General features: G+C 34.4%; 3 protein-coding genes across 6 annotated transcripts; 2 read left to right on the forward strand and 1 right to left on the reverse strand.

The window, feature by feature from the left end:
* Positions 1-5: 5 nt before the first annotated feature.
* LOC100741119 (integrin beta-nu) lies at positions 6-5572 on the forward strand. Of its 3 annotated transcripts, XM_033324273.1 has the most exons (13): positions 6-655; positions 772-1013; positions 1196-1481; positions 1541-1705; positions 1972-2430; positions 2656-2818; positions 2878-3044; positions 3380-3552; positions 3653-3852; positions 3919-4031; positions 4490-4581; positions 4658-4824; positions 4903-5572. In XM_033324273.1, the coding sequence occupies exons 1-12, from the start codon at positions 500-502 to the stop codon at positions 4800-4802; spliced, it is 2361 nt and encodes a 786-aa protein (XP_033180164.1). In that variant the 5' UTR covers positions 6-499; the 3' UTR covers positions 4803-4824; positions 4903-5572. The 3 variants fall into 3 exon arrangements, with proteins under 3 accessions (XP_033180164.1, XP_003494363.1, XP_033180165.1); XM_003494315.4 differs by having other exon boundaries at positions 4658-5572; XM_033324274.1 differs by lacking the exon at positions 6-655 and having other exon boundaries at positions 881-1013; positions 1210-1481; positions 4658-5572.
* LOC112213912 (phosphatidylinositol 4-phosphate 5-kinase 2-like) lies at positions 4830-5905 on the reverse strand. The gene is made up of 4 exons (XM_024371818.2): positions 5711-5905; positions 5563-5650; positions 5318-5504; positions 4830-4931 (listed from the first exon to the last, which is right to left on the reverse strand). Exons 1-4 carry the CDS (start codon positions 5868-5870, stop codon positions 4830-4832), a joined length of 537 nt encoding a protein of 178 aa, XP_024227586.2. The 5' UTR covers positions 5871-5905.
* A 152-nt stretch (positions 5906-6057) lies between these two features.
* On the forward strand, positions 6058-9184 carry LOC100741238 (dihydrolipoyllysine-residue acetyltransferase component of pyruvate dehydrogenase complex, mitochondrial). Of its 2 annotated transcripts, XM_012393017.3 has the most exons (7): positions 6058-6159; positions 6258-6577; positions 6948-7102; positions 7170-7579; positions 7639-8005; positions 8109-8409; positions 8483-9184. In XM_012393017.3, exons 2-7 carry the CDS (start codon positions 6456-6458, stop codon positions 8610-8612), a joined length of 1485 nt encoding a protein of 494 aa, XP_012248440.1. In that variant the 5' UTR covers positions 6058-6159; positions 6258-6455; the 3' UTR covers positions 8613-9184. The 2 variants fall into 2 exon arrangements, with proteins under 2 accessions (XP_012248440.1, XP_003494364.1); XM_003494316.4 differs by having other exon boundaries at positions 6087-6577.
* Positions 9185-10033: the final 849 nt, after the last annotated feature.

The raw sequence follows: 10033 nt of genomic DNA on the forward strand, positions 1-10033 counted from the left end.
GTCAACCTTATCCTACATCCAGTCATACATGTTTGCGTCACAAAGATATTCATCCTTCGGCAGTAGTTCATTACGAGTGCTATAATAAATTACATCAAAAGGAAAAACCACAGGATCAATAAATCAATATTGGTTGATCTTACGGTACCCGTCGTTGATCGCGAAAAATCGGCACAGATTTATCTGCAAGATAAAATGAAGCTACTATTACTACGAAACGCTATCTGATCGACGTAATTTCGCCTTCTTTCTTCCGTTCGCTGACGCCGTATTTTGTTATCACAGTGCAAATAAGTTACATTGAGACTCTAGTTGTGCCGATTACGTGAGTTACCTCCAACATATCGCTTCCATCATCGCGAAAATAACGAAAGAAATAGAAGAATATTCTAGTGAATATGAACCGACAATTTCTTTGCAGAAAGACGCAGATAAAGACCGTGAATTTTTGCTAGATGTTAACTTCAATTTTTTCTGTATTCTGTCGTCGGTCATAAAGATGAAAATCTGCAAGTTGTTGTTCGTAATTTTCTTGTGCTGCGTATGGAGGGAATGTAATACTCTAGAAGGAAAAATTTTAAGATTGTGCATTTCAGCGAAGACTTGTGAAAATTGCCTGCAAGCTGGCCCTTCTTGTGCTTGGTGTAGTGATTCGGTAAATATCCCAAGATACTTCTTCGATTGGATCAGTGAAGTTATTTCATTCAGACACGAAATTTCAGTTGTACGCTTTAAATTCTCTCTCTCTCTCTCTTTTACATATACTTTCAGTCTTATTCGAATTCAACAATTGGAAGGCCGCGATGCAACTCACCGGAAAAATTGAAACAATTCGGTTGCCTACCACAGGAAATTCGTACGAGTTCTCCAGGGACGATAAAGTTTATCAAGGATTCGAATTTTCAAGATATGGAACCGGAACGAATACCGATACAATTGCGGCCGCAACGAATAAAAGTGATGATTCCACCTCATTCCGAGATAACAATTCCCATTCGTTATCGGCTGGCCAAGTACGTTCGTTTAACAGATAACCCATTTCCGAAATAACACGAACAAGGTGAACAAGCCTGAACTTGCAAAACGTAACTTCAATTTACTCAGTATAAAATTATTTTTGTTACGAAGATGTTGATAGGTGTTGATAATGTATCAATGAAAAATTCATTAAATCTAACGATTTAAAATGATTCAGAAATTATCCACTAGACTTGTATTATCTAATGGACTTAACATGGTCGATGAGGGACGACAAGGAAACTTTGATCAGATTAGGATGGAATATGAGTCAAACGTTTGGCAGCATCACCAATAACTTTCGTCTAGGCTTCGGTAGCTACGCTGACAAGCCTGTGATGCCATATATCTTCCCAGGGCATGAGGAGAATCCTTGCAAGAGCGAGCACACTGAATGCTCTCCTATTTATTCTTATTGGCATCACTTAAAGTTAACTGGTGACATTCAGCGATTCATTACAGAAGTACGAGATTATCTGAAAGAAAGTTAAACTCAGAACGGATTAAATGGATTGAATTTCAGGTAAATAATAGCCAGGTTACTGGAAATGTTGACAACTTGGAAGGAGCGTTGGATGGACTCGTGCAGGCGATAGTTTGTACCAATGAAATTAATTGGGCACGTCAGGCACGAAAAATTATTTTAGTGGCCACCGATGGACACTTACATACCGCTGGCGATGGAAAGGTAAGAAAAAGTTATCATTTAATAAACCGAGATTTCAGTAGTTACATACATAGAAAAGAGCACGTCTCACTGTCTTGATTCACCTCGATATGTATAAAATCAATTCGTGATTAATCAAGTATTGTTAAGGCCAATATTCTAAGTAATTTCACTATGATAACATATGCATATCAGAGTTAATGAGATCGGTGATGTTATTATCCCTCTTCTATGTTACTATCGAAATTTTAAGATATCTCATACGGGTATCTTCGTATCGTAATCAGTTAGGTGGTGCTGTAAAGCGCCAGGACTTCAAATGTCATCTTGACGAACGTGGACAATACTCTCTAGCCGCACAATTCGACTATTCCTCGCTGGCAGAATTGTCAAGACTATTGCAGGAATATAAGATCAATGTAATATTCGCCGTGACGGAAGAGCGTCGTAATGAATACGAAGAGATCGTCAAGTTGCTGAGAGAAAAAGCAACGGTCGCGACTTTGACCAGCGACAGCTCGAACATTCTGGATATCATTGAGAATGCTTATCATCGGATTACCTCGAAATTGATCTTACGCGACAATTCTTCGAGTCCGCTGATAATGGAGTATTTTTCCAACTGCGGCGAGGGAAACGTTTCGGAGTGGAACACTTTGGAATGCGATGACATAAAGGAGGGACAGATGTACGATTTCAAGGTTGTACTGTCTTACAAAGAATGTCCAAGGGATAAAGACCTATGGGTACGTGTAAACTATAAATATTAACTCGTATAAAACTTACATCATCTATACGCATGTTGTTTATGGATTGAAAATGAAGCTTTCAGTGCAATTTTTTTATTTTTGATTTTTCAACCATATTCTTATTTTGAGACACAGACACGCATCCTTGACTTTATTTACTTCGCGAATTCAGTCCCACGGCATAATGGTTTATATGAGAACGTAACTTTATATTTTTTTCAGAGACAAAGGGTTGTGATCGAGGATGAACTGGCTTCTCAACTGTCAAATATAATAATCGATGTTGAGCTTCTGTGTGGTTGTAATTGCAAAGATACCGAAAGTTCTTATTGTCAGCACGGAACGTATGAATGCGGTTTATGCAAATGCGACTCTGGTTGGTCCGGTAAGAAGCTTTGATTTCTCCTTCGCAATGGAATTGTTTAATATTGATAAAACTCGCAGGTGAAACATGTGATTGTGATGAAAGTTCACTGTCAAATAACGTACAGCAGTGTATCCGAGACAACTCAACGAAAATTTGTTCCGAGAGAGGTGACTGTGTTTGCGGAAAGTGTTTCTGCGATGATGGATACAAAGGAGAATTTTGTGAATGCTCTGCGTGTGACAAGGTGATTCTGGATTACTTACATATTACATATTATTTACATATTATATTATACTCGAATTGTACAGTTTGTTCGGAAAATTTGTAGCACTTTCAACAGACGATTTATTCTATTATTATATCGTATTTTCTATATTATATATTTAATGAAATTTAAAGAGAACTATTCTTTATATACTTTTGCAAAATACTGTTTAACAGATATACTATTTCCAATTGATCGTCAAATGCACTTACAGGGATAGATCTAACATCATATCTAACATACTCTGTTTGGCCAAAACTAATCCTGTCGTTTCATTGAAAGGATTAAAGATGAAATTAATCTTCTTTTTATAGATGGATGGAATTGAATGCTCGAATAAGGGTACTTGCAATTGTGGTGTTTGCCAATGTATAGAAGGATGGGAAGGGAACGCTTGTCAATGTCCATCAACCAATGAACTCTGTATCGCACCAGGAAGTCAAGAAATTTGCGCTGGTCACGGATACTGCGACTGTGGAGAATGTCGGTTCGTATTTTTTATTTGCGAAAAGATCTTGTTCCGTTGCAATATTTCAAATTCGTATTAAATTATTGCATTCTTTGTAAACATGTCGAATGTTGTTCAGATGCAACGTTACCGCAGCAGACGGCTTCTATTATCGAGGTACTTATTGCGAATCAACGATAAGCACTGGTGGCAGTGGCCTGTGCGTTCTTTATGATCGTTGCGTTAACGCCACTGTCGAGGATCCGAAAAAGGCAAACGAATTTTGTCAAACGAATATTATCACTTACAACATTGAAAGAGTGGAGTCCGTTGACATAGGTAAATTGAAAGAGCGTAAGTAAATAATATGATGACGTCAACGAGCCAACATAATATTTATTTTAGGAAACGGACACCACTGTTTCGTGAAAACAGTAATGGAGAGAACGACCTGTTTCATTCATTATGTATACGAATTTCAGAAAAATAATGTTGTCACCTTAAAAATTGGTAACAAGGTATATATCCATATTTGTAAATATTACTGCGGGTACTCTTTGCAAATTTATATTTTTGTGAACATAATTATTTTAAGTATGAAATCGTTTTACCTATTAAATATAGAGAGTATTATACTTAGGATATTTTGCACGTATACATACGTTAAGTCATCCCATAAGTAAAACAGTCGTGGATTCTTTTATACTAGATGAAAATAAAAAGTGACCTGTTAGCATTTAATAAGTGTTGAATTTTCCCGTATATTGTATAATTCTTTATCCTGTTCAATTAAGTTTTCTATTCAAATTTTATAAACCTGTGATCATACCGCATTACTTATGGGGTGATCCAATATTTCTGCATATTATGTGTATTCCGTGTAGTTTTGCACTTTCAAATTCCCCATAAATGCATAAAACCCACGTTACTCATTATTGTTATACCTATTTTTCTAAATCTACATCGATACATTTAGCAATGTCACACTCTGGTACACGGAGCAGTCATCCCATCTGTAATCATCATCGGAACAGTATGCCTCGGACTCGCTTCTCTACTAATTTGGAAGTAAGAACCATATGATAAACATTAATTGAATTACAATTTATTAGAAACAAATATTGATTATACATCGGGTGCACAGGTGTTGGGCATCCATGAAAGATAGGAGGGAGTATGAAAAGTTTATGAAGGAGCAACAGAAAACTGTGTTTAGTTTAAACCAAAATCCTCTGTTTAAATCGCCTATAAGCCGATACTCAGTTCCTTCGATGTACAAAGAGAACTGAGAAATCAAATTTCTTCGATTAAGTAGGTTAATTCGATTCACTTTGATCGAAAGATTTGGAAGAACACATGGTACTATCATCAGACAATATATCGTTCCAGAAATGGTTTCCGGCGGAAAACGTGATGGACTGCAACATATGAAATTTTTTAATCCAAATCCGAATCTTTTATAATAATTTTCGAATTCGACATTTTTTTCAATCTTTTATGATAGAGAATCGGACAGCTACATGGAAAAGATGAAAAATGCATTTTTGTCAATTTTTTGACGTCATATACTTACAGGTAAATCATTGTAAAGTAGTTAGAAAAGGAATAAATCTTTAGGCACAAAAATATAAGTTTCGTAAAAGCTAAGTAGATAAATCTATGAAATTTTTTAAACAATCAAAGATATATCTAATATTATGCCGATCGATATTTTTGATGAAACTAATTTTTAAATCACTTATCATGTTTTCGGCCTATAGTCTTCAATTTATAGATACGTTTGATTTAAAAAAATACTTTTTACATCTACTGATATATCTTCGACTACCCACGCAAATCCAAGAGGTTCTCTATAAATAATATTTGTAGATGGTATATTATTGTGCCATATAGCTTCGATCGAGGACCCATCGGGAAATATGTATGTTCCTAAACCGACCATCGTTCCGTTCGGATCTATTCTACCTCGATACTGAGCGTCGTTATTATACCTTAAGTAAATTGTATGTGATTTTATTTAATTATAGATTATGAAATAGACTTTATTACTTAATATGAATATCGGCATTAGAAAACGTATCATCGTCCCATTCTCCGTGATAGGTATCAAAATTATCAGTAGTATATGTTCCTCTTCCTACACAAGCAATTCAATTGACAGAGTTTCAAAAGTGGGCAATATCTCACAAAATGTTACCTTGCTTAAGCAAAAGTAATCGATCATAATTTATTTTATATTCTCCGTCGTAAACATCTCCATTCCAAAATGTAAATTTTCCGACTTTCGATTGTGCATTTTGATCTACGATATCAAATTCATTTATCTTCGCCATTTTGCTGACACCTCGTCTCTTCATTTCAGAAAACAATCTCTTTGCAATTTAATTTCCAATTCTTTGTACGTTTTCTTTTTACACAAATTATTATTATAATTGAAATGAATGAAAAGATGTATGGAAGAAAAATAGAAGTACAAAAACATCAAGTTCTTCTAATCGCCACCAATGTCGTAGCGCTGAAATAAACACAAATCAGACTATACTAGTTAACGAATCAGAACACCCGTCCTATTTTGTTAATAACACGGTTGGTTATAAGCCAGAAAACCTTGACATAAATTTTCATTTTGTTTCCAACAAGGAAACGGTATGTCTTGCGTCTTATTTTATTCTTACTTTTTTTCCATATTCTATAATTTGCGAAAAATGATCTTCTGCTTGTGAAAACTACCTTTAAATCTGTAGCCACGTGACCTTGCAAACGACCTCTAATTTGGTATTTGCATCGTCTGTCTCTGGTTGTGCTTAACGATAACCCCTACATCATTGACACGCTCGAAACACGTTCATTGTCCGAGTGTTCAAATAAGAGATCAGTAACGTCGAATTTCTTGCCACTTTCTACTAAAACCGGTAGTAAAAGATCCACGAATCATCCGAGATATGATACGAACGACAACGGGCCTACGTAATGAATTGGCAAACGCAATACTACGAAGTTCTGTGCGGACGAATACCGTAAGATCTGTGATCATACGATGTCTTCACAGAAAATATGTACAAAGGTATTTCATTTTCCGTTATTACCATCTTAACTTATTGTTCTAAGTTTTGTCGTCCTCTGATTAAAATTTACCTCATTGGTTATGATTAAGGTTATTTTAAAGTCATTCTATCTTCCAATTCTACTTAAAAGTTTTCAAGTATGGCATTATTTCCACCTGTTATTGATGAGGATAATCAAAACCATAAATGCAAATGATTTCATAATCCTCTTTTGCTTTTCTCTATTTTAGGACAATTTTATTATATTTGATTTGCATTAGTCTCTTATTCATTCAGGATACTTAATAGCATAGATTTGTATTTTTACATTTCAAGGAAAATTTTACACATTCTTTTAGAATAATTTATTCATTTTTATTTGTTACTTAGGATTCAAATTCATAACACCTTACGTTTTACGGTAACTCCGTGGAAACAACAATTAAGGTATTATGCAGATTATCCAGATCATGTCAAAGTGCAGCTTCCTGCGTTATCACCTACTATGAACACAGGCACAATTGTCAATTGGCACAAAAAGGAAGGTAATGTAAATAATTTATGTGTATAATAAACTCATTAACAATTGTTGGTGTTGTATCATCATTTTAGGTGACAAGTTGAATGAAGGTGATCTACTTGCTGAAATTGAAACTGATAAAACTACGATGGGTTTTGAAACACCAGAAGAAGGCTATCTGGCAAAAATTATAGTAGCTGCAGGAACAAAAAATGTCGCTGTAGGCAAATTAGTTTGTATAATTGTCCCTGATGAAAGTTCTGTAGCTGCCTTCAAAGATTTTAAAGACGATACTCCAGCAACTACTGCATCAGCTACCGTTACATCAAGTGTTCCTACGCCATCTACTTCTCCACCATCTACTCCCCCACCATCCCCTGTAACGCCACCAGCACCTGCAGCACCTTCTGCCCCAAAACCACTGCCTACTGCATCAGGAGAGAGAATATATATTAGCCCATTGGCTAAAAGACTTGCAGCTGAAAAAGGCCTTGCTTTGGAGGTAAGTTTTAGGTCATATAAAATTAAAAAATTTTAAATAATTCTATTACTTTCTTAAAGGGTTTAAGAGGTTCAGGACTATATGGATCCATAACATCCAAAGATTTAGTAGGTGCACCAGCTATGGCTGTTCATCCTACAGTAGCAACAGCAACAGCTACAACAGAAGGGATGGATGTTCCAGTATCCAGTATCCGCGCAATAATTGCAAAACGTTTACTGGAAAGCAAACAAACAATTCCACATTATTATTTATCAATAGATGTAAAAATGGACGCCGCACTCGAAATGCGAGAACAATTTAACAAGATGTTAGAAAAAGAAAAAATAAAGCTTAGTGTAAATGATATCATTATTAAGGGAATGGCTATGGCTTGTAAAAAAGTACCTGAAGGTAACAGTGCATGGTTGGGAGAAGTTATTAGACAGTAAGTAATATGTTGTAATAAATAATTGCTATTAGTAGCAGGAATTATAATCATATGGATTAAATTTCCTCTTTCTTTCCCCCTTTTTTTTTTTTTTTTTTTAATACAATAATGTTGACGTAAATGTAGCAGTCAGTACAGAAAGTGGCCTAATTACACCAATAGTTTTTGGTGCAGACACAAAGGGTATAGTTCAGATTAGTAAGGATGTAAAAGAATTAGCTACAAAAGCGAGAGAAGGAAAATTGCAGCCGCAAGAGTTCCAAGGAGGAACTATCACTTTGTCAAATTTAGGAATGTTTGGTATTAAAAATTTTTCTGCCATCATAAACCCTCCTCAGTCAATCATTTTAGCTGTAGGCACAACTGAAACCAGGTTAATACCCGCCAAAAATGAAAAAGGGTAAGTGTTTTTCTCCAGCTCTTTTTTTACATAATATTTTACATTTTATTCTTTAGTGACTTATTTTTTTTAGATTTACAACCACCCAATTTATGTCTGTCACTGCCAGTTGTGATCACCGTACCGTAGACGGTGCAGTAGGCGCACAGTGGTTAACAGCTTTTAAGAACTTCATGGAAAATCCAACAACTATGTTGTTGTAGTAAATTTAGCCACTGAGAAGTTCAATGGGGTAGTTTCAACAGGTGCAAAGAAACATTGTTATGTTCAGGAAGGTGACCAAGAATATTCTGTACATTTGTGTATAGTACAATATAGAATTGTGTTACTTTACGCATTTGTAAACCATCAATTTTTGATAGATTCGAATTTTTCAAAGTCACATTGTATTTCTTTTATGTAAAAACATTATTAGGACAACAATATTTGCGGAATCAAGGTGACATTATATCATTAGATCATATTTTTCCTAATGTACTATATATGTGGTTTTTCATTGAATATAAAGTAAAAGACTGACGATTAATTTCACCATTAAATAAAATAACAATCTCATTACTTTATTATTGGTGTAAAAACCACATCTTTGTCCCAGCAATAGTAGTGGTCACGTGTAAATATGTGTATTTATGAAATAATATTATGGCCACCATACATTGCAATAATTTAATTATAACTTAGGGGAAATTGTGAAGGAAAATGTGTCAAAATGTTTATAGTAAGTAATATACGTAAATGTATATCATATTTAATAAATTGTAACTTACAGATTTAATGTTATTTTTATTTTTAAGCTTGTGTTATATCTATGGATACGTAAAATAACAATACAATCCTATTATATTATGTAATAAATAATAATAATCATGATAATCATATAATGTCATTTATGAAGATTGAAGAAAGCGCGGTTATCGATCATACTGGCGGAACTGCTGTCAGAGAGGAAATGAGAATGCTCACACTAATAGACCTGATTGTTCCCGAACTAGTGCTGCACCATGCGGCCAAGTGCTGAAGTCAAAGTTAGCATATACAATATCCTATAAAATTAGAGATCTGCTCTGTTTGGTTCTTTGAGATTATTGCGGGTGCGAGTAAATATGTTAAAAAAACAGCTGTCGAAGTATGGATTAAAACATACGTTTGGTTCACAGGACGTAACACTTATATTATTGCGAAATATATATGGATCATAATTAACATCGTTTTTTAAATAAAGTGTATTTCTTTAAATATTATAATCATATACATTTATAAATATAAAGTTAATTTCGAATTCATAACCTACCTTATTAAAAGAAAAATGTACTAGATTATCCAATGATCATATCCAAGGATCATCACTCCAATGAGTGCTACCGCTACTCACGTGTATATGTATACTTCAGCGGGCAACTATCAGAAAATGGAAATCCAGACATCATTCTCATGGAATTGTCAAGATTTTTCGAGTCATAGAAACAAATATAAAATTTTATCAATCACATTACATTTTAAATCAATATAAAGGTAATACCTTAATAATACAGTGAAGAAGAAAATAGGTAAAAATGTCAATAATTCGACAAAAATATTTAATATATCTATATATACTTATTGACATTTATGTTGTAAGTAGTAG

The sequence above is a fragment of the Bombus impatiens genome, unplaced genomic scaffold, assembly GCF_000188095.3.
Source record: "Bombus impatiens unplaced genomic scaffold, BIMP_2.2 scf_2136, whole genome shotgun sequence".
In the NCBI taxonomy this organism is placed as follows: domain Eukaryota; kingdom Metazoa; phylum Arthropoda; class Insecta; order Hymenoptera; family Apidae; genus Bombus; species Bombus impatiens.

What these genes read in the sequence shown, in the direction of transcription:
- LOC100741119 (XM_003494315.4), top strand. Translation starts at nt 500, where the DNA reads ATGAAAATCTGCAAGTTGTTGTTCGTAATTTTCTTGTGCTGCGTATGG. An exon ending in ATTCGTTATCGGCTGGCCAA is followed by an intron (nt 1,014 to 1,195) that starts GTACGTTCGTTT and finishes AAAATGATTCAG; the next exon opens with AAATTATCCACTAGACTTGT. An exon ending in AATGCTCTGCGTGTGACAAG is followed by an intron (nt 3,045 to 3,379) that starts GTGATTCTGGAT and finishes TTCTTTTTATAG; the next exon opens with ATGGATGGAATTGAATGCTC.
- LOC112213912 (XM_024371818.2), bottom strand. Translation starts at nt 5,870, where the DNA reads ATGAAGAGACGAGGTGTCAGCAAAATGGCGAAGATAAATGAATTTGAT. An exon ending in ATTACTTTTGCTTAAGCAAG is followed by an intron (nt 5,651 to 5,710) that starts GTAACATTTTGT and finishes TTGCTTGTGTAG; the next exon opens with GAAGAGGAACATATACTACT. An exon ending in TCGAAGATATATCAGTAGAT is followed by an intron (nt 4,932 to 5,317) that starts GTAAAAAGTATT and finishes CATATGTTGCAG; the next exon opens with TCCATCACGTTTTCCGCCGG.
- LOC100741238 (XM_012393017.3), top strand. Translation starts at nt 6,456, where the DNA reads ATGATACGAACGACAACGGGCCTACGTAATGAATTGGCAAACGCAATA. An exon ending in CACAGAAAATATGTACAAAG is followed by an intron (nt 6,578 to 6,947) that starts GTATTTCATTTT and finishes TTTGTTACTTAG; the next exon opens with GATTCAAATTCATAACACCT. An exon ending in GTTGGGAGAAGTTATTAGAC is followed by an intron (nt 8,006 to 8,108) that starts AGTAAGTAATAT and finishes TTTTTTTTTTTT; the next exon opens with AATACAATAATGTTGACGTA.